Raw genomic sequence first — 24,877 nt, 5'->3', positions numbered from 1 at the left:
GTTAAGGTTTCGAACCTTTCCCTCGGGTTAAACTGCAGAGCTAGCAAGAAATAAAGAGGTTAATTGGCCATTACCTTGCCGAAGAACTGCTGCCTGATGAAAGAGGCGCCTCCCGCCCCCTACGTGACACACACACTTAGATGTTGATCAAATGGCCAAGAGACATGAAAATCCGCAGTTTATAAACCCTCGGGGAAAGTTCCGAGACCTTTCATGAATAATCAAGACACACCCACAGAGTTTTATTGGTTAAAATCAAAAGTTACACTCAAAATCAAAGAAGAAATATGGGATTGGTTGGAAATTAATTACAGAAATTCTTGATTGGCTAAATTCAAAACTGGTGGAAAGAAAAGATAAATATTGCCAACCCAAAAATGAATGAACGAAATTTAGTAAAGATAAAACTTATGAATACAAAATTTCTTCAAAAGGGTTCCTTCACTTCGCACCAGGGTGCATGATCATAGTTTTTTAGCAGTGAGAATGTCCAAACTTCTTGATGAACGGAACAAAACAAGTTGAAACTCACATAGTACTGGAAACTTCACAATAACAAAGTTACAGTAGTACCATCTTCTGAGTAAAGGTTTAAATAGGTCTAGCTTCAAGTTCAGTGTTTCTCCTGTAGAGGAGTTTTTTTTTTTTGGGCACAAGATTTAAATGCACGGCATTGGGGTGTACCTCCCTGTACTATTATTGTTGTTGTTGTTGTTTACATTTTATGGCCTTCATTGGATCACTCTAGCCAACTTTATACAAAGAATTTTTCAGTTTTCTGTCAGCCCAGTACTTCTTCATTCTCTCTGATCTTATCCTCCTTTCTTCATCAGAAATCACCCTTCCTATTGTCTGTTTGTTGATTCTAGTTTGCAGTCTGGTTTGCTTGTCTGTGAGTTTCCTGATTTTGTCGGTTTCGTTTCTTAGGTCTTCCACTGTAATTTTCATCCATATCTTCCTTGATTTCTATAATCAACTTAATGTTGCACTTACTATTCCATAATTTTTCTATTATTCTCTTGATGATCCTGTTCTCTGGTGTCCTGATTAAATGTCCAAAAATTGACATGCATTTCTTCCTGATTGTGCTCATTACTGGTTCTATTTCCTTGTAGACGGTTTCATTAGAAGCTACTCTCCAGTTTCCATCTTTTTGGTACGATTTGTTGATGCATGTTCTAATGATTCTTCTCTCTATCTTGAGTATTTTGTCTATTTGTGCAGTGTTAGTTGTTTTGAAGATACAGTAGTTTCATTTGCATATGTTATTTCTGGTTGAGTGACTGTTTTCTAGTGTTTTAATATTGTTGCTATTGACAGGCTCTTTTTATTGTAGGTATTCTTGGTGACATATTGTGCTCTGGTCAGTTTATTTAATCTGTTATGCCATGCTGGCTTTTCATTGAGGTTATATGTTATGATTTCCCCCAGATATTTAAATTCATCTACAATTTTGATATCTTGGTTTCCTATTGCAGTTTTGTTTATGAGTGGTGGGTCAGTAAACATGATTACTGCCTTTTCAAAAGATATTCCAAGACCAATTTTCTTTGCTATTTCCTGTAGTGATATAACTTGTTGTCTGGTTTCCTGAATATTGTTGGACAAGAGAGCAAGGTCATCGGCAAATCCTAGGCAATTTAAACTTATGTTGTCTTTGGGTCTTCCAATTCGGATGTTCTTTGGGTTCATCTTGTACCATTCCCTCATTATATATTCCAAGGCACAGTTGAACAGCAGTTGTGACAAGCAATCTCCTTGTCTTAAGCATGTTTTTATGATAAATGGCTCAGAGAATTCCCCTCTGAACTTGACTTTTGATTTAGTGTTGGTTAAGGTGAGTTCTATCAATTTGATTAATTTTGGATGGAGCCTGAAATTTCTTAAAATTTTCAACATTGAAGGACTATAGCTTTTTTAAAGTCCACGAAGGTTATTGCAAGAGGTTTGTTTTGCTTCTTGTAATATGCTATGGCTAATTTTAAAGTGATGATTTGTTCTGCACATCTTCTCCAAGGTCTGAAGCCTCCTTGGTATTCACCTAATTCTTCCTCTAGTTGCTCTTTGCTCCTCCTGTATAGGATTCTGGAGAAAATCTTGTATGTGCAGTCTAAGAGAGATACCTCTGTAATTATCTGGATTGATTTTATCTCCTTTTTTGTGGAGTGGGTGGATTATGGCTGTGGTCCAATGTTCGGGAAACTTTTCTGCTATCCAGATTTTTGTTAGGGCCATGTGTAAGGATGTTCGAACTGTATCACTGGCATATTTCCACATTTCTGCAAAAACTTGGTCTTCTCCGCATGCCTTATAATTTTTCAACTCTCTGAGTGCTGTTTCCACCTCTTGGATTGTTGGGGGTTTATGAGTTCAGGAGGAGTTTTGATGGGTGTGTCTGTATTAATTGTTAAAAGTTCCTGGGGTTCTTCACAATTCAAAAGTTTAATGAATGCTTTTTCCATGATTTTGGCATTTTCCTTGTCATTATGTGTCGTTTTTCCATCCTCACTTTTCAACATTTTTATACTTGTCTTCCTAACATTTTGTATATATATAAATGATATGAGTAAAGATGTGGAATCAGAGGTAAGGCTTTTTGCGGATGATGTTATTCTGTATAGAGTAATAAATAAGTTACACAATTGTGAGCAACTGCGAAATGACCTCGATAATATTGTGAGATGGACAGCAGGCAGTGGTAGGTATGTTGATAAACGTGGTTAAAAGTCAGGCTGTGGGTTTCACAAATAGGAAAAGACTTCTCAGTTTTAATTACTGCATTGATGGGGTGAAAGTTCCTTTTGGGGATCATTGTAAGTATCTAGTTGTTAATATAAGGAAAGATCTTCATTGGGGTAATCAAATAAATGAGATTGTAAATAAAGGTTACAGATCTCTGCACATGGTTATGAGGGTGTTTAGGGATCGTAGTAAGGATGTAAAGGAGAGGGCATATAAGTCTCTGGTAAGACCCCAACTAGAGTATGGTTCCAGTGTATGGGACCCTCACCAGGATTACTTGATTCAAGAACTGGAAAAAATCCAAAGAAAAGCAGCCTGATTTGTTCTGGGTGATTTCCGACAAAAGAGTAGCGTTACAAAAATGTTGCAAAGTTTGGGCTAGGAAAACTTGGGAGAAAGAAGACGAGCTGCTCGACTAAGTGGTATGTATAATGGCCCATTATTGGACATTATAAATTAGCTAGAAAATATGAAGATAAAGTTGGAATTCAAGAGGACAAATTGGGGCAAATATTCACTTATAGGAAGGGGAGTTAGGGATTGGAATAACTTACCAAGAGAAATGTTCAATAAATTTCCAGTTTCTTTGCAATCATTTAAGAAAAGGCTAGAAAAACAACAGATAGGGAATCTGCCACCTGGGCGACTGCCCTAAATGCAGATCAGTATTGATTGATTGATCCATCCTCATAAAATGTCCAAACCATGTCAATTTATTCTTCTCCATCCTATCACTGAGTTTTTCTACCCCTATCCCTTTCCTGACCTCAACATTTCTTACTCTGTCTCTCCTTGTCTTCTCTACCATACTGTGCAGGAACTTCATCTCACTGGCCTGAATTTTACTCTCATTTCTTGCTGTCAAGTCCAAGTCTCTGATGCATATGTTAATATAGTGGTATAGTGTATCTTCTACATTATCTCTGTACATTTCATAGGAACTTCTCTGTTCCACACCAGGTTCCTTACATTCTGGTAGAATATATTTCCTGCCTGTACACTTCTGCTGATCTTCTTATCCAACCTTGTCATCATCATCATCATCATCATCATTTTACAGTTCCAGTTTCCCGGGTACTGTTGGCAAGCCTCTTTCATTCTGTCTTATTGAGATATGTTCTGTTGTTAATGACGCCCTCCAGTGTTCTTCCCTGATCTGCAATATCCTTCTTTACGATGTCCATCCGATGGGTTCTTGGTCTTCCCACCATCTGTTTCCCTGCCACATGTCTCTCCAAGTTAACATAAGCTGTCCTTGTTGGCTCCATCCTCATTACATGCCCAAACCACCTCAGTCTGGACATGCTGACCTGATCTAACAATGATGTAACAATCCCAGCTTCTTTCCTAACCACATCATTCCTTAACTTGTCCAGTTTCGTTTTTTGAATTGTGGACCTAAGGAACTTCATCTTGGATGCCTGCAACCTTGATGAGTTTCTTAGTGAAGGTGCAGATTTCAATACCATAGGTTAAGATTGGTATGAAGTACTGATTGAACATCATCAGCTTTGATTTTGTTGGTACTTTGGGATCCCAGAGGAGTGTTCGTACTTCCTGGTAAAAGTGAGAGCTCTTCTGCATCATGTATCTTGCATTATTTCACCTCCCAAATATTTGAACTAATCAACATCCTCCCTTGATCCTAATGATTCCTTTTCCTCCTCTTTCTCTTATTGGCATCACCACTGTTTTGCTCTTCTCCACTCTGATTTTTATATCATATTTCTTATTATTGTCATTTAAAGCACCTAGTTGGATTACAGCTTCTGTGTTGTTGACTACCCTGATTACTATGTCATCTGCAAACGACAATATTTTCATATTCCCTCCATATCTTGCCTTTGTTTTCTTTAGAATTTCATCCATAACTATTATAAACATAATCGGAGACTATACACTTCCCTGTCTTAGTCCAGTTTGGTTTTGAGACCAATCTATTCTCCCCACTGGAGTTTGGACACAACTGGAACAATTCTTATGCATTGCTTTCACTAGTTCCCATGATTGCCTTCCACACCCGTTTCTTTCCAGGGTTTCCCACACCTTTACTTTATTAACACTATTTTATGCCTTCTTTAGATCAAGGAATACCATCATGAGATCTTTTCCATATTCCTATTGTTTTTCCATTAGTAATCTCAAGATAAATATAGGGTCTATCATTGACCTGCCCTGTCAAAATCCATACTGTTCTTCTAAATTTCTTTCCACCCTTCCTTTCATCCTCCTTTCTACTATTCCCTCCAATATTTAGGCTACTGTGACAGCAGTGTAATTCCATGATAATTGTCACACACATTCCTGTCACGTTTATTAAACAATGGTATTATTGTATCTTTACACCAATCATCAGGTACTTGCTTTTTCCTCCATATACACCTTAGCAGCCTATGTAACCAATATAAAGCAATAGGTCCTGCTGCCTTGATCATTTCCACACATATTTCATCCATGAATGATGTACTGATGATGGCTTCCTCCCGGGTAAAATATTCCGGAGGTAAACTAGTTCCCCATTCGGATCTCCGGGTGTGGACTACACGAGAGGGGGCGATCATCAGGAAGATGGATACGGACATTCTGTGAGTCAGAGCGTGGAATGTTAAAAGTTTGAGTCGTTGTGGTAGGTTAGAGAATCTGAAAAGGGAGATGGATAGGCTAAAGTTAGATGTAGTTGGTATAAGTGAAGTACGTTGGCAGGAAGAACAGGATTTTTGGTCACGCAACTACCAAATTATCAACACAAAATCAAACAGGGGAAATGCAGGAGTTAGTTTAATAATGAATAAGAAAATAGGGCAGCGGGTAAGCTGCTACGACCAGCATAGTGAAAGAATTATTGTCGTCAAGATAGACATCAAACCAATGCCCACCACAATAGTGCAGGTCTATATGCCTACTAGTTCAGCGGATGATGAAGAAATCGAAAGAATATATAGGAGATAGAAGATGTAATACAATATGTAAAAGGTGACGAGAATCTAATTGTGATAGGAGACTGGAATGCAGTGGTAGGCCAAGGAAGAGAAGGTAGTACAGTAGGAGAATTTGGATTAGGACAAAGGAATAGATAGATAGATAATTTGGTTCTGGAACATGAAGTCGGCTGGTTGAATTCTGCACTGATCATAATTTCGTCCTTGCCAATACTTGGTTCAAACACCACAAACGACGGCTGTATACGTGGACGAGACCTGGAGACACTGGAAGGTATCAAATAGACTTCATTATGATTAGGCAGAGATTCAGAAACCAGGTCTTGGATTGCAAAACTTACCCAGGAGCAGACGTGGACTCTGACCACAACTTGTTGGTCATGAAATGCCATCTGAAGTTGAAGAAATTGAAGAAAGGAAAGAATGCAAAAAGATGGGATCTAGACAAGTTGAAAGAAAAGAGTGTGAGGGATTGTTTCAAGGAACATGTTGCACAAGGACTAAATGAAAATGCTGAAGGAAACACTATAGAGGAAGAGTGGAAAGTCATGAAAAATGAAGTCAGTAGGGCTGCTGAAGAAATGTTAGGAAGGAAGAAAAGATCAACTAAAAATCAGTGGATAACTCAGGAGATACTAGACCTGATTGATGAACGACGAAAATACAAGAATGCTAGAAATGAAGAGGGCAGAAAAGAATACAGGCGATTAAAGAATGAAGTGGATAGAAAGTGCAAGGTAGCTAAGGAAGAATGGCTGAAGGAGAAGTGCAAGGATGTCGAAGGCTGTATGGTCTTGGGAAAGGTAGATGCTGCATACAGGAAAATCAAGGAAACCTTTGGAGAAAGGAAATCTAGGTGTATGAATATTAAGAGCTCAGATGGAAAGCCACTTCTAGCGAAAGAAGACAAAGCAGAAAGATGGCAGGAGGATATCCAACAGTTGTATCAAGGTAAAGATGTAGATAATTTGGTTCTGGAACATGAAGAGGCTGTTGATGCTGATGAAATGGGAGACCCAATTTTTAGGTCAGAGTTTGACAGAGCTGTGAGTGACCTAAATAGGAACAAGGCACCTGGAATTGATGACATTCCCTCTGAATTACTGACTGCCTTAGGAGAAACCAGCATGGCAAGGTTATTTCATTTAGTGTGCAAGATGTATGAGGCAGGAGAAGTCCCATCCGATTTTCGGCAGAATGTTGTTATACCTATTCCCAAGAAAGCCGGTGCTGACAGGTGTGAAAACTACTGCACCATTAGTTTAGTATCTCATGCCTGCAAAATTTTAACACGTATTATTTACCGAAGAATGGAAAAACAAGTTGAAGCTGAGTTGGGAGAAGATCAATTTGGCTTCAGAAGAAATGTAGGAACACGTGAAGCAATCCTGACTTTACGTCTGATCTTAGAGGATCAAATCAAGAAGGACAAGCCCACGTACATGGCATTCGTAGATCTAGAAAAGGCATTTGATAATGTTGATTGGACCAAGCTATTTATGATTCTGAAGATGATAAGGAACAGATACCGAGAACGAAGGATAGAAAGTTACATACTTTCTGGAATACATAAAACATAAAGTTCAAGATTTCGAACAGAATGACAAATTGGTAACATCAATGGTAGGTGAAATTCTCATTAAACCATACATGAACTTCATGGGAGGAAACATTGTAGGCTCATTTGCAAATACTGCCAGTGATGCTACATCAGCTTAGATGTTAGGCCTATGCTAATATTATATGTGCTAGTTTTCTTTTAAAATGATGTAATGCCTATTTAAATTTAAATAGAAAGTCTTTAATATGTTGTGCTGTTAGAAATTTGGCCTGTGTAAGTTAACATTGCAAAATGCTGTCGTGTTTCACAACTGTTTGCTGTTTATTTTTAATGGCAGAGTCACTAAAGTACGGTAATAACGACAGTATAATTTAATATCCTTTAAAATTTAAATGCTATTTGTTAGTAAATAAATTATTCCATTGGCAAAAAATATTAAAATCATGTCTGTGTTTAACTACGTTCCACATTTCTCTGCATTGCCATCGCCTCCTTAGTGTGACGTCACCACGCTGTTGTTAGGCCTTATTATCTAGGAGGTGTTGGCTAAGACCCACTTCGCAGCCTGTAAGGAAAAAAAATGTGTCCAACTTGTTGCGGATTGTATGGTGAGTGCACCTGTTGAGCAAAATCAAAACTATAATACATTGAACCTTTGTATGTGTTACAGCTATGTGGCGCAAAAGACAAAGGAGTTTCCAGTTGTCTAATCCCTTGTCTACAATTGTCTATGGTGTTTCTATAAGCAGTCCACTCTGCTTGGACATGATTAAGATGTTGTATAGCCTTCTCCATCAGATTTCTTTTTTCCTCCTCATCCATAATTGACAGTTTGCCTATTACAGTTTGATTGCTTTTACAAGTCAGACAAAGATCAGTCTTGGGTTTCTGAACTACTGTGTTACTGCAAAATATATGCCAGATGGAATACCAAGATGAGACTGATACATGAATTCTCTCTATTGATTTACAACTGTCAGAGTATAATGTTTGAATGTACTTCTTAGACATGCTGGTTGGGAGAAGCATGAGATCACTTCTTCATTTTGTAGGGATTCAGCCTGGCATAACAAGTGCATTTTGTTCACTGAAATTATTCATAAAGTTCACTGTATGTTTATAATCATCAAAAGGAATAGATTTAATCTGAGAAGTCTTTAATATGTTACGGTGAATTTTAGGCTGCACCCCTTCGTTCTTGAATTGTTCCTTTAAATTTTTTAGCCTCTTACAGCCACAAGTGAATACAAATTGAAAAAGTGACTGACATACCTCCTGCCCTCTAAAGTGATAAATTGTGTAATTTTCTTTCCTGTCATAATTTTTTCTCTTAGTAGCTGTCGTCATTGGCTGGTTTTATACTAATGCATTCATCACACCCATTATTAATACATTTTGGTGGCTGACATGTTCTCCACAATTGTAATCCAGTTCCTGACATTCTATTCTCGAAGAATGAATGAAGCTTTCGGGGAAAAGACCAATGAAAATTCTTGTACAGCCACAACCCTTATTTATAAATTCTTTAACCTCCTCCGTATATTCGGAGGCTGTTTGAACTTTGGGAACATCCTGTAGAACACTTACGTCTGCATCAACAGCATCCTCCTGCAACTCATTGGTTGTAGAATTTTCAAAAGGTCCACTTTCTTCAAAATCACTATCCTCACCAGAATTTTCACTTTCAAACGCGAGGGGTGCATTGAAGTAATCTGAAATAACATTTGATAGTTCCGACGGCAAGTCGCTGTCTGTATATTGTTTTAAAGCTTTCACAATAACATCTGCTGTATCACTAGTCCCTGACATAGTGAGAATTATTACTCCTTGTTATGGAACCTAGGCTATTTTAAAACGTTTTAATAAACGTAAATACACAACTATATGAATAATAAGGAGAACACCACACTTCTCCACAGTATGAAATACACCGAAAGACTGCATCGGTATCGAAAATGTTTGAAACAGAGAGGATATTTATGAAACCTGTTACCTTTATTAAAAGTGCCCAGCTAAGGTTTATTTATCATAAGATAAGATATCCGAGTCATCTTATGCTCGCTCAGCTATGAGCGCGAGCAAGTAAGTGTGTGGACTCTCACTTACAATGCGAAAAGTGGTTCCTTTTCTTAGTATTAAATAAACCTCATGTTTCAGCAGTGATTATTGTCAGAGGTCTTTTAAATTCACGCAGTGAGTAGATGACGATCTAAGCAATACATAGGTATCAAAAATGAAAATTCTACATTTTACTCCCTTCAGTGGTTTTTTACAATTATTTCGTGAACTGTTGACTGGGAAGTGGTCTCTTTTCTTGTGCACGCACACAAATATTCTTCTAATGGTTCAGATAAAAAATTGAAATCCATTATAATATTGGCTCTCTCTAAAGAAAAGTTGTTTGAAAGAAAGAAATATTTCCATGCAGCCTTTTCCACCTACTGGAAATACATGCATCCAAAAATTACTGAAAAATTATTAAGTACCAGGATACATTACTTCCTTAAGGTGGATAAATTAAGACTATGACCATCAAATTATACATCATTTAATAAACTAAACCTCTGTCCCCAGAACTTTGCACCTCATGACATACAGTATATGTGACAATCATGAAACCCCAGCTGATGCCATCCCGTCAAACTTTCCTTGATCAGTAGCTTTTCGTTTTCTTCAACGATATTAGGTGAACTAGGATGAGAGAGATTTTCATTTTCCACCTTTCAGAAATCCATCCCATGTTTACCTGATATTCGTATTCTTCAAGGAAATGAACGTCCTCCTCCTTCCATTAATGATTCAGAGGTTAAAAAATTGGGTACTCTGTCACTTAAGGGGAAACCTCACCACCTAATTCTTAATGTTTAACTAAGATCTTTGATTTAAAGACTACCTATCCTAGTATTGCTTACTAAATTGCTGTTAGCAAAGGACCAGACTAAGATGGTGTTCACTAAATTTCTTGATTAGTGTCTGAGATCTGTTATTTGGTAGAATATATATATTTATTTTAATATAAGCGAGTAAAATTGGCTATGCAATTCCTCTTGGAACATCTTTGTTTTTAATTGATTTTATCTATTTATTTTAAAAAAAAGATGAAACAAGAAAAAGGGCTAGATCTTAGTGAGTGAAAAATGCTTTATTGTATATGTAATCAATCCACTGATTGTATGATTTGTGAATTACATTTCACACACAGTTTTATGTACAATAATAAATTATAAGATTCTTCATAGAATAGTGTAATGTTATCTTCAAACTTAATCAAATGACACATATGACTTAGATGATTTAGTGACATGCTTGATTAAACTAAATATTGTTTACTGTTGTGAAGTGTTGAAATTTATTTTGTGGTTGATTTTCTACAGTTCTTCACGGCAACATTTGCAATAGAAGCCACTCTTAAGCTGATCGCCATGAGCCCGAAATATTATTTTCAGGAGGGATGGAATATTTTTGACTTTATCATTGTGGCCTTATCCCTGTTGGAACTGGGACTTGAAGGTGTTCAAGGTCTCTCCGTGCTTCGGTCATTTCGACTGGTAAGGAAATTCATTATTGATGAGAGATAAAATTTGGACTGTTGAAAATCAGTTTAGCCCTTGTAAGAGTCACTCAGTACATGGAAGTCTGATGGAGAGAACTTATCAAGAGAACCTGGTTTAGTTCTAACTGTACTACCCAAATCAAAACATGCTTCCCATTTTTTAATTAAAAAAATGAAAAATACCTATTGTTGCTGTGGCTGTGAAATGGTCATTCTGTCATTGTGAAAGAGAACTTATACCTGGTACATAGTGGCGGGTTAACATCACTTTAACTCATCTAAGGTTCTTGTATCTGGAACATAACATTGAGATTTTTGTACATATATGTTACACATGCATGCATCTACACATGCACACACATACATGCTCATGCACGCACTAATCTAGTTTCAACCAAATGCAGTTCAACTCATTTCAAGATGTTGGAATTTACATGCAGACAAAGCTTGCTGCATACCATATGTACTCTATGAAATACCATTCAAATAGTATCATAACTAGCTGATGTAACTGTGCTTTGCTACAGATTTCTACATTGTATACAGAATTTTAGGTTAAGTAGTGAACACGTAATATTTTATTAAATAGCATAGCTCTCAGTATTACCCTAGAAACATAATGGTGAAGTCGCCATATGTGGTTTCTCATGTGAAGATGACATAGGGAATTTTCATTGTAATGGCAGGCCCTCTTGCCTACTGCCACTCATAATCAAGTTGGGGAGTTTTCATTATGATGGCAAGTTGGGGTCAGAAGGCCAGCACCTCAACCGTCTGAGCCACTCAGCCTGGCGTGCAGTCTAACAAAATCAAGAATTTAACATTGGCGACTTTTATTGATTTATTTATTTATTACAAAAGGTCCTATGAGCCTCTGGTTCATGATAGGGACAGTACAATACATATTTTTCTTAAGGCGACACAATAATTACATTTCATATACAACATCTTTTTCAGTAAAGTGACAAGTATATTTTTGGATAACCAAGACATAGTTGTTGTTTTTTTTTTTTTGTTTTTTTTTTTAACATGTTAGCATCATAGTTTTTCAGAAGTATATTCAGATATTGCCTGGCTGTAAGATATTAAATATGGACAATATATTAATGTATTAATTAAAATAAGTTATATAGAGGTAATATTAAGATATCTGTATAAGAGTAATATTCCTTCAGTTTTTTCTTAAAACATTTAACTGATTTGGTGTTCTTTATAACAGGAGGCAACATGTTATATTCCCTAAACATTGATGGTTCTTTGCTTTTCACTCCATACTTTACTGAATTAAGAGTGAGAGGGATATATCTTTAATGATCCTCTAGCTTCATGTCTGTGAAGTGCACTAAAATGGGAGAAGTTAATAGCAGAGTGGGTTAATTTCCTGTCTAGCTTATACGTAAAGACTGATGATGAAAATGCAATTTGTTTACGGAATGGCAGAATATTTGACTCTGAAAAAAACTTCATGTGACAGTTAAAAGAAGAGGAATTCACACATGATTTTGACAGCTCTTTTTTGTAGGATTTCCAAGTTATTAACATACTCTTTCCTTCATCTTCCCCAAATGAAGCTTATGCATGTTAGATTTGGGTGGATCATTGCATAATATATACACTTCAATTGTTGGTGAGAAAAATTACAGAAATTACTGTATCTTAATCTGTGCATTATTCCTATCAATGGGGTAATTTTGTTGATTACATAACCAATATGGCTTTTCCAGGAAAGTGTTGAGTCTAATACCATACCAAGATACATAGCTGAGTTGACTCCCTCAATTACTTGGTCCTTTAGAGTAACATTGTTAGCCACTGTAAACTTAAGGTATGATTTCATAAATGAAGTTGCTGCATTGTCTTCTTGTACCAAAATATGAAATAACCAGCTTGTGCATCAAAATCATGTAGGCCTACAGTGGAACCTCGATTATCCGTTCCCGGAAAGTACCTACGTTTTCCCGGAATATGCGTTCAAATTACGTGGTCCCGAGAGCATCATAATTAAATCACGTTGTAAAAGTCCCGCATTATCCGTTCCTCGAAGAAACGATTTCCCGGATCAACCGTCCAGAAATTCCAGTCCCATCAACGCTAAATCCTCAATCAATCGTTTTTTAATAAACTGTATCTCACGAAAGGACGGCTATGGCATATTTATGGATCTTGGCGTTCGGCGATCGGCGGTGAACTTGCATAAGGGACCATCTTAGCATCGCATTCGGGTGGTATTGTTGAGAGAATCTCGGAAAATCATAGGGCAGAGAGTGGCCACAGCAATTGCTAGAAGACACGGCGTATTTCTACAGCTCTGCGTGAAGACGGAACGAGTTTCGTCAAATGTTCGCACTTATAAAACGTCCATATTATGTCCAGGGTTAGATGTTTTCTTATTTACATTTTTTCGATCGTACTGCCGAAGGGGTTTTCGGCACTTTGCTCAGGGCACTGCAGACCTAAGTGGGCTTTCAGGCAGGAATCGAAACTGCTCCTTAACACAAATTCAGTATTTTTTATATTATCGTACATGATTATGTTAGCGAGACGAAAACAGATGTTGCACCTTACATTTAAAAGAAAGAAAGTCATGGGAGGTCTTGGGATTGCCTATTACTGTTACTAATGTAAGACTGGGAATTTTACGTTTTCGTGTTAAAATACCAAAAACCGCAGTCGTTTTACTTGCGCACGTTACATTTTAAATGATTGGTATCATTTCAAACTCGTACTGACATGTGCAGCGAGCGCACTTTCCAGATGACCTCAAGGTCACGAATAACCGTAATTTCTGAAGTTTTGATATTTATTTTATCTTTCTAATTTGATTGGATTTGTGACGCGCAGAATTGAATATAATGTATTCGAGAACTTTTAAGAATCGATACTTACATTCGAAACCATGTTTTCGAGTTCAACATAACCTTTAAAAGTCGATGTAGGCCTAATTTGCGCGGTACGAGATTTCCAGAAACTGACTACGAACAGTATACCGGAGACCAAATTACAATGAAAGATTAAGAAATGAACGGATTTCGCCATCATTTTGGGTGCTTTTGTATCTAATATGCTTTATTTTATTAGATGAGAGAATTAAAAGCTACCGTACTTGTGGTCGATTGTCGTTTGGCTTGGCGTTGTTAGATTTTTCGAAGAGTTTGGCTAGCGTAATCAAAGTTGCTGAACTGAAAGAAGTTTTCACGAGAAACTGACGAAGATTCCCCTGTAAAATTGAATATAAAGTATCGAGATTTTGAACTCGCGTACCGGTAATTAATGCGGTTCGCGGTCTAACATGCCCGGCTCTCATCCAGAGGGCCCGGGTTCGATTGCGACCAGGTCAGGCAATTTTACCTAGATATAAGTCTGGTTCCAGGTCCACTTAGCCTACGTGATTACCTTCAATTGTGGAGCTACCGTATCTAATGGTGAGATGGCGACCCCGATCTACAGAGCCAGGAATATCGGCCGAGAGGATTCGTCGCACTGACGATGCGCCCCTCGTAATCTGCAGGCCTTCGGGCTGAGCAGCGGTCGCTTGGCAGGCAAAGTCTCACTGGGGCTGTAGTTTGGTTTGGTTTAGGAGTTTTTGTAAGATTATGATTATACATATTTCATTTTTGTGATGTTTAGCCAAATTGATAGTTTTCATTCATTCCCGGATTTTCCGTTTTCCCGTGTTGTACCGGTACGTTTTATTTTCACGGTCCCTCGAAAAACGGAGAATCGAGGTTTCACTGTATAGTTACAATTACAGACATTTACTTGGATGCATACTTCATAACTGATAATTTTAACTAGGAGCCCAGTCATAGTACTGTGATTTGTTTCTTCATGATTATGACTGCATCACACAAAATACAAATAAAATTATCATGTGGAGAGTTGTGTCAGGTTTACATGAAGAAATAATGATTTCTTTTCTGCCAGTGGGTCATACAAAAAAAAAAAAAAAAAAAAAATTGGTGATTGGACTTTTGGTCTCCTGAAAAGGAAGTACTGCATGACAGATATTGTCTCGGTCATTCGGTCGAAAGCCATATGTAATTAAGAACATTCAATAATAATAATAATAATAATAATAATAATAATAATAATAATAATAATAATAATAATAATAATAATAATAATAATAATAATAATAATAATACCGTAATAATAATGTTGGATATTTTAAAAAATCATTCTGAAACTACACAGAGTCGGTATCCAATTAATGATTTATATTCCTAATCTATCTTGTCCGACTCATTGGCTGAATGGTTAGCGTACTGGCCTTTGGTTCAGAGGGTCCTGGGTTCGATTCGCAGTCGGGCCGGGGATTTTAATCGCTGCTGATTAATTCTTCTGGCTCGGAGACTGGGTGTTTATGCCTGTCCCAACACTCTCCTCTTCATATTCACACAGCACACTACACTACAGGTACCAATCACCACAGAAATGTGCAATAGTGATTACATCCCTCCATATAGGATTGCATCAGGAAGGGCATCCGGCCTTAAAACCGGGCCAAATCCACATGTGCAATGCAGTTCGCACTCGCGACCCCACAGGTGTGGGAAAAGCGGTATGAAAAGAAGAAGAAGAAGAACATTACTAATCTATCTTGTATCCTGTAATAACAAAACTGAATTGTTGCTCATTTTTCTGGAATGCTCTTTATTACGTATGGCTTTTCCTTTTGCAACCGACACAAAATCAGAAGGTTGTGGGTTCGGATCCCACTGGTGTCCGGTTGGCCATTTTTGTTCTGTACTTAACATCTCTTCAACACGTACTAAATGTACATAACACGACCTAATAGGTTGAAAGTCGGTTTTGATCGCATGACTGAAATTTACTGTTTCATGTTTTTTTTCAAAATTTTGAAAATGTTTGCAGATATAATTTCCAAAGAATAAAACTTGTAAATATTTATGAAAATTATTTTAGTACGCAATGCTGATGTTCCTTTATTCAGTGAAACAGTCAGATTTTCTTAAATCCTTAGTATATTATCAGAGTACTGTACCTGTTTCCCAGTCGATTTTCTCAAAATTCAATAAATGTCTTCTTACAACTTCACATAAAGTGATCAGTTTCTAAGCTAGAGACTGCTGGTTTTCACAAAACGATCGCATATTCATATTCTATCAGACAAAAAAATGTGTGATTTTCCGACTTAAGGTATGGTTTCCTGGAGAGTGTCACATATTAGTATAGATTTGCCTTTGTTTTAGCAGTAGAAAAATGTCATTCTAATATGATATAAATTCTTTGTTGACTTTCTGCTCCTTGTTTTGAGTACAGTGCATTTTGGATTATTGGACTACCAGTTATAGAGTCTTAACTTTTTGATAGAACCAAGTGTACAGAAACAATCTACATTCAGATAGTTTGGTTAATATTAATATGCTTAATCCATCACAAGAAGAAAACATTACATTAAGATAGAATTATTGGTTTGAACATAGCTTATCTGAAGTCATCTCGTTATTGGTAGTAGCTCCCTCTCTGGATCATTGGTGGAGTGTTGATCTGTGGATCCCAAGATTACGGCTTCAAACTTGACAGAGGTAGTTGGATTGTTTGAGGGTGGAAAACTTTCCATTCAGTACTCCGTGTCGTAAAATGTTTGCAGGTAAAAGACCTCTAGTGACACATTTGGTGTTTATCAGACAAAATTAATGAACCTTCCCCCCCACACACACACGCGCATATAGCACTACAGCCGTAAAGGGCCTTGGCCTACCAAGTGACCGCTGCTCAGCCCAAAGGCCTGCAGATTACGAGGTGTGTTGTGGTCAGTACGACGAATCCTCTCGGCCGCTATTCTTGACTTTCTAGACCGAGGCCATTATCTCACCATCAGATAGCTCCTCAGTTCTAATCACGTAGGCTGAGTGGACCTCGAAAGCAGCCGTCAGATAAAATTAATAAAAACTGGTTCAATTTGCCTTCTGGTAAAGTACAGTTGAATGCCAAAATCAACACACAAGCAGCCTAAATATGTCAAATAAAGAAACCATCACATGCTAGCTAAGGCCATATCATTATCATCAACATCATAAGGCTGTCAGCAACATATGAGAAGTGTGAAATGTAAAACCATACACTTCAAATTGGTTTTCACCATCCTCTCCCTCTTCACACCATTCAATTATATAACAGCACACAAAACCTTCTGCATAAACTGTAGGTAATAGAACAAATGAGAATCCTGAACTTTCTGGACACAGAAGTTTTACAGGATTGACATTAGAAGATTCAGGACAGAGATTTCAAGAAAATTCTTTGGGCTATAAAAGAGGAACAAAGATAGACTGATAGTCAGTGATTACTTGAAAATCGTTCATTATTGCCAAGCGAGTCACAACATTGGAGTTTAGTGAGTTATAATGGAGCAGCCTTAATGGAAGCAACTGAGCAATTCAGAAGGAGACTGTAGATTAAGTATGAAGAAATTCACTAGATCAGAAGCTGGAACAGTGTAGATTTTTTTTTTTTTTTTTTTTTTTTTTTTTTTTTTTTTTTTTTTTTTTTTTTTTTTTTTGCTACTTGCTTTACGTCGCACCGACACAGATAGGTCTTATGGCGACGATGGGACAGGAAAGGGCTAGGAGTGGGAAGGAAGCGGCCGTGGCCTTAATTAAGGTACAGCCCCAGCATTTGCCTGGTGTGAAAATGGGAAACCACGGAAAACCATTTTCAGGGCTGCCGACAGTGGGGTTCGAACCTACTATCTCCCGAATACTGGATACTGGCCGCACTTAAGCGACTGCAGCTATCGAGCTCGGTGGAACAGTGTAGAAGCTATGGAATAAAGCATCCAGTAAAGTGGCATGAGCAGTAGGCTACACATACAAATTTGTTGCATGTTAGGAAATCTTGAGCAACCGAGAAGTTTGTCATACAGGACGTGAGTCATGTTGACCAGGGCATGGTTCAACTCTATAGACGCAGTAAGAAGGCACTAGAAAGGTCTCTTGTATACAGGCCTCTGATTGGCTAGAAATTACGGACAGTACAGTAGTCACGTACGCCGGTTTCGACAAGCTTCCAGAACATGGGGTGTGGCCCTGGAGGCTATAAAAGGGCAGGGAAGTCATTATTCAGGGCTTCTATCATTCATCTCGCGGACGAGTTGCTAGTAGAATCTCTGTCGGTCGACAGAACGGTTACGCAACTATTAATAATAATAAGTCTTTTCACGTCGGACTTAGAATACTAGGCTAGTAGACAGCTTCTCGCTCAAGACTTACCAACATAGTCTTCTCATCTTTGTACATAGTGTACATACTGTATTTAACTCTACGTATCAGAATATATTATCTTCGTGGGAATCCACTTCATCGACTTCCTCTTTCTCTGCACCTTAGTTGAAACTTCCCAACCTATACGTTCCTACCGCTCGGGAACGATCCAACCAACCTTCCAACCAATCTGACATTTCCTGCGAGCTCACCTATAAGCTCAAATCCTGTCTGTCATGACAAATTCATCAAATGACTTTGTGTCAATGCATATTAGCATAGCACCAGAATAAAATATTTTTAGCCGAACTACTGGACAAGATTAAATGTCAAGTGCCCAAGAGAAGTCCGTATTAGTTATTTGCAAATTTAAGGATAACCTAAACAATACTATTATGAGTGAAAAAAAAAAAAAAGAAAACAAGTCCTATCGGGTGAGTTGGCCGTGTGATTAGGAGTGCGCAGCTGTGCGTTCGCATCCTGGACATAGTGGGTTCAAATCCCACTGTCGGCAGCCGTGAATATGGTTTTCCGTGGTTTCCCATTTTTACACCAGGCAAATGCTGGGGCTGTACCTTAATTAAGGCTACAGCCACTTCCTTCCCATTCCTAGGCCTTTCCTGTTCCATCGTCGCCATAAGACTTGTCTGTGTCAGTGCGATGTAAAGCAAATAGCAATTAACCCTTTAGCTTCGTGTGTTGCCATGCCATGCCGTGTCATCCAACAGTTAGTGAAGTGTTTGTAGAATCAAGTAATCATGTTCATTTAATTTTAAGAGCTATTGTTGTTACGCAACGAGTGGTGGACTGTTGGTTATTTTCAGATTCCCACAAAATGGCTGCCGGCTTTGCATAAGAAGATTAATAAATTTATAAATGAAGTTGTTTCATTAGATTATGTTTACACTTCATTATATATGTTGCAAGCATTTAGTACGGGCACACAGTGCCATAGTAGTGCTTGTTGAATCAGTAGTGTTGCCATATGGCGTTTATACTCAGTAAAATTGCTGCAGGTGTCGGATCATGTTACTTTATTGTAATTCATCTTCTCTGCTGGAAGTGATTTTCCCGTCCATAAGCACTGGCACATAACTGTTGAGAGCTGAGATTATCAGTAAGCCTACCATCATCATCATCATCATCATCATCATCATCATCATCATCATCATCATCATCAGAGTTCTCGTCTGTAAGCACATTTACAGCAGGTGATTCCACAAAAATATCGCCATCGAGATCTTCAGCCTCTCTAAAGAACCAGAGAAACAAGGAAATGCCATTTGGTCCTTGTTTCAATGACAGTGATATCCTGACATTCACCTCCCCGTGGTAGAGAGGGGGCAACAACTGCATATAAAAATAATATTTTATATGCAGGCGGCTAACAAATGAAGGGACCGATTATCTCCCGGTATAAGGAGATCCCCTATACCAAGTGCCAACAGTCTCTTTGAGAGTGGATGAGCGGGTATGGGTAAGGGCACTCTATTGTCCTGGGGACAAGAAATTGTTCCCAAAGGCGGAAGAACCAGTTTGGTCAACGGCATTAGGATGCAGAAGGCAATGGGAAACCACTGCATTAAAGATCCTGAGAGATATTCCAATAAATCCACATGGCATGGCTGCAACGTCAAGATTGGAGTTGGCCGTGTGGATCGTCTACCTCCGTTTGGAGACAACGGCTTAAGAAGAAGAAGCAGCACTGGATAATCTACTGGCTGAAGGTCTCGATGGTGATATTTTTGTGGAACCACCCGCTGTAAATGTGCTTACAGACGAGAACTCTGATGATAAGAAGATGTACAATATTATAGGGAAGGATCCACCTTTCAATACTCCGTAGTAAGTTGAACTAAAAAGTAGTTACTAAAAACTAAAAAGTAGTTACTACTACCTTTCAATACTCCGTAGTAAGTTGAACTAAAAAGTTTTTAGTTCAACTTACTACGGAGTATTGAAAGGTGGATCCTTCCCTATAATATTGTACATCTTCTTATTTCTCTATTCAATACGGAACAATCATGACGTTTTTAACTTTAAACTCTGATGATGATGATGATGATGATGATGATGATGATGATGATGATGATGATGGCAGGCTTACTGATAATCTCAGCTCTCAACAGTTATGTGCCAGTGTCATCATCATCATCATCATAATAATTTCCCAACTCCAGTTTCCCAGGTGTGGTGTACAAGCGCTCGCCATCTCCTTCTGTCTTCCTACATCTTCTGATCCAGTACATCCTCCCATTTGTATCCTCTCTCTTCGACATCTGATCTTACAGTCTCTATCCAACATTTTCTTGCTCTTCACTGTGGTCTTCTTCCTTACGAGATTAAGGTCGAAATATATTCTGGCAGGTCTTTCCCTGTTCATTCTCATTATGTGCCCATACCACTGAAGTCTGCATTTCTTTATGATACTGATAATAGGAACCTCAATACCAGCTACTTTCCCATTCACTTCATTTCTGATCTTGTCCTTTCTGGTTGTTTGGTTCATGGTGCTATTGAATCTCATTTCAGTTGCTTGGATTCTACTGAAGTCTTTGTTTAGTAGGATACATGTCTCTAAACCGTATGTGAGGATTGGTACAAAGTAAGTGTGGTACATGGTTGTTTTAGCTTGCTGTGGTATTGTGCAGTCCCAGAGAAGATTTCTGTCTTGACTGTAGAAGTTCGATGCTTTCTGTGTTCTGCTGAGTATTTCCTGCCTAACAGTGTTGTCTTTCAAGATTGTGCTTCCGAGGTACTTGAAGTGGGAAGCTGATTCGATTTTTGCTCCTTCCAGAAATATATTTGATCTTGTTCCTTCCCTGTTGATGGTCATTTACACTGTCTTTGTTTTGCTCATCTTCAGTCCAAAATTTTTGAATGTGTTGTTCCATTCATTAAGTTTCTTCTGAACTGTCCATTTTCTTGATAGATTTGATGACCTTGTCCATTACTATTACGAACAGGAGTGGTGACAAAGCACTTCCTTGTTGGACACCTCTCTTTGTTTCAAACCATTTTGATCATCCGTTGCCTATCTGGACACAGCTGGAGCACTTCTGGTATAGCATCTTGACTTTGTCAGTTAAGTACTTTGGCACCTTTAGGTCTTCCAGACATTCCCATATCTTGTTTCAAGTATCACTATCATATGCTTTTTCAATGTCCACATTTTGTCACAAGATTTCTTCCGTATTCCCAGTACTTTTCTGTCAGCATCTTTACTGCAAAGATAAGATCCACAGTACTTCGACCTTTCCTGAACCTGTGTTGTTCTTCCTCAAGCAAAGGTTCCACTATCTTCCTAAGTCTTGTTTCTATGATCTTTTCCAGCAGCTTCAGTGAGTGTGACAACAGCGTGATGCCTCTGTAATTTCCACATTTCCGTCGGTTGCCCTTTTTGAACAGGGGGATGATGACTCCTTTACTCCAATCTTCTGGAATTTTGTCACTTTCCCAAATCACTGATAATACTCTATATAGCCAATTCAAGCCTGGTATTCCAGCTACCTTTATCATGTCTGAGCTGAGATCATCAAAGCCTGGGGACTTCCAATTTCGCATGCTCTTTAGTGCTGTTTCTACCTCAAGCCATGTTAATGGGTATTTGTTGTTTTTGGCTTCATCTACACTACAATCATTGGTGGTGGTGTTGCCCCCATCTCCGTTTAACAGCATGTTGAAGTACTTCTTCATTTCATCCCTGATCCCTTCCTCTGTTTGTATAAAGCTACCATCATCTGTTTCCAGTGCAAGGATGTTAATATTTTCATTTCTTTATACTGTTTACTATTTTGTATAGTAGTTTCCTACTTCATTGACAGTCTTCCTCTATCCTTGTAGTAAAGTCATCCCAGCACTTTTCCTTTTCTTCGTGGATCAGTCTTTTTACAGCCAGTTTCTTTTTCCGGTATTCCTGTGCTAGATGTTCAGTTTCTAATTCATTTCGTCTATCATCTGTTTTCTGTTTTTCGAGGTCTAATTTTCTTTTCAGTATATTTCTAACTTTTACTGCTGTCTTCACTCGGTCATTCCACCAAGGTGTTTCCTTCTCGTTTGGTGTGGCACTTGTTTTTCCACAAATTTACGTGGCTTCTTTTACAAGGGTTTCTTTGAATAAGGACCATTCTTCTTCTCCCCCTTTCTCAGTGTGAAGCTTGTAAATAATAAAAGAATTGGGATTAGTTACAATGATGAAGGCATGTTACCAGAGGATGAAGTGCTTTTTGTGTCTACTGATCTTTTTCAATACCCGAATCTCTGAAAGAGTGAGTAACTGATAGAGAAAAGAATTGTTGGTCATGCTTCCTGTCGTTCGCATTACTTTCCCAATTGACATTTGGTAAATTGAGATCACCCACTACGACCACGTTCCTTTCCTTATCGTTTTCCACATAGCTGATTATCATATCAAACAATTCTGAATCAGCATCTGTGCTACCCTTTCCTGGTCTGTTACACTCCAAAGACATCAAGTTGCCTATTATCTTTTGAAATGAGTCTTACCCCTAGAATTTTGTACTTGTCATCTTTAACTTTTTCGTAGCTTACAAATTCTTCTTTCACAAGAATGAATACTCCCCCTCCTACCATTCCTATCCTATCTCTACAATACACCCTCCAGTTCCGTGAGAAAATTTCTGCATCCATTATATCATTTCTCAGCCATGATTCAACTCCTATTACAATATCTGGTAAGTATATATCTATTAAATTACTTAATTCTATTCCTTTATTTACAATACTTCTACAGTTGAGCACTAACAGTTTTACGTCATCAACAATCTATACATAAATGTATCTCTGTACTGCAAACATATATTGTTTCCTTTGTTCAATAATTCTATTTTTTAGCTATGATGTGAATAAATGTGATATTTCATATTCTTACAGTAAATAATGCTAAGATTTTTCAACTTTGTTATTGTACGACAAACAAAAATCTACTCTGTAACTTAATTTCTTCTTCCAAAACTCATTGTTAAAAAATAGGTGGTGCAAGAGCCTAGCATTGCCATATGGCAACATAAAATATCTTATGACCTAGTGGTCCCAAAATCCCCAAATTCTGAAACTTGTTTCATTAGTTTATTTTGGTCTCAAACATGCAGTAAAATACAATAAATACATTAATCTCAGAAGAAAATTAATTCCAGCTTTAATAGGTTAAGTTCAAAAGAGTAGGTCTATGTGGTGAGAATTGTTCAGTGTTATTGCTCTTAAGGTTGAAATAGAGGTTTCTGGGAAAGTTCTACTGATGCAATTTTGCTTTGTTATCTTACTAATTCCCAGCATAAACACCTGATCCAGTGGATGTCAATAGCTTATAATGTGTCTATCCCTATAAATATTTTGATACTTTTACAAGAACGTATTTGGCCTACATAATGCAGTGATGGAGAAGGCAGCAGGGGAGGTAGGGATACAGTGGCTTTATCGTGTGTTGAATGTAGTAGTAAAGGAAAAAGACCTCTGAAGATTGGAAGAAGGGGATAATCATACCCATTTTCAAGAAGGGGAATAGAAAATAGTTTAAGAACAATAGGGGATTCACATTGGTATGCCACTGTTTGAGAAGGTTCTGGAGAATAGAATCAGAAAGAGGGTGGAAGAAAATTTAAGGCAAGAGCAGTATCTTTTCAGATCAGGAAGGTCCACAGTAGACCTTGTATTTGCAGTACGTCAACTACAAGAGCGTCGTTATGAATGGGGTAAGGATCTGGTGACAGCCTGCATGGACTTTGAGAAAGCTTATGACCGTGTGTGCAGAAACAAGGTATGGGAAGCCTTACAGAGAAAAGGTGTCGAGGAACACACCGTAGAAAGAGTGAAGGAGATGTACAATGGGAGTGTCAGTTGTGTGAAAATAGGAGGAGAGAGAACAGGCTTGTTTGAACAAAAGGGTGGATTAAAGCAAGAAAGTGCTCTGTCACCTTTGCTCTTCATAGTAACAATGGATGAGAAAATGACAAAAGTGGCAAGGAAGATTGGAGAAGGAAAAATGAAAGTGTTGATGTTTGCAGATGACCTGTTAGTCTGGGGAGAAAAGGAAGAGGATATCCAGGAACAGTTATATGCTTGGGTAGATGAGGTGGAACAATATGGAATGAAATTTAATGCCCAAAAGAGCAAGATAGTGATCACAACTAGAAAGAGGGAGAGACCTACAAGAGGGATAATGCTTGGAGGGGAACAGCTTAGGTAGGTAGAGTGTTTCAAGTACTTAGGAAGTATCATAGAGGAAAGTGGAAGAACTGATAAAGGAAATAATTGAGCATAGAAGATAAGCAGGAGCATTCCTGAAAAGTGTCAGAAGCCTGGTTTGGAGCAAGGATGTCCCTCAGAGAAGCAAAAGGGCGATATACAGGATATACTATATACCCATTCTGAAGTATGCAGCTGAGACTTGGGTAATGAGGCAGAGAGCCGTGAATAGAATACAGGCAAGTGAAATGAAATTTCTGAGAAGCAGGATAGGAGTGACAAGATGGGATAAGATGAGAAATTAGAAGGTTCGAGATAGAGTAAAAGAAGAGCCACTACAGAATAGGATAGAGGCATCTAGACTTAGATGGTATGGACACATAAAGAGAATGCCAGAGGAAAGGATACCGAGGAGGATGCATGAAATGGAGATAACAGGTAAACGACCAAGAGGAAGACCAAGAGACAGGTGGATAAAAGGAGTGGAAGAGTGTGTACAGAGAAGCGGAGAGGACTGGGCAAGAGTGACTAGGGAGAAGTGGTGGGAAGACAAGAGGAGAAGGAGAGTTATGGTCCAAGCATACCCGGTCAACAGCTGGAAAATGCAGATGATGATGATGAATGTGGTTGCCATGACAGTAAGTGACTTTCA

General features: G+C 38.1%; 1 protein-coding gene across 1 annotated transcript in view; it reads left to right on the top strand.

Moving 5' to 3' along the window:
• The window catches only part of para (paralytic), a 947,817-nt gene that overhangs the window by 521,749 nt on the left and 401,191 nt on the right, over positions 1-24,877 (top strand). Inside the window, exon 18 of the mRNA XM_067137715.2 lies at positions 10,617-10,790. Within this exon, the coding sequence (XP_066993816.2) occupies positions 10,617-10,790 (174 nt within the window). The remainder of the gene's footprint in view (positions 1-10,616; positions 10,791-24,877) is intronic.

Source organism: Anabrus simplex, chromosome 1, assembly GCF_040414725.1.
Source record: "Anabrus simplex isolate iqAnaSimp1 chromosome 1, ASM4041472v1, whole genome shotgun sequence".
Lineage (NCBI taxonomy): Eukaryota > Metazoa > Arthropoda > Insecta > Orthoptera > Tettigoniidae > Anabrus > Anabrus simplex.
This window is presented reverse-complemented; position numbering and strand designations above follow the sequence as displayed.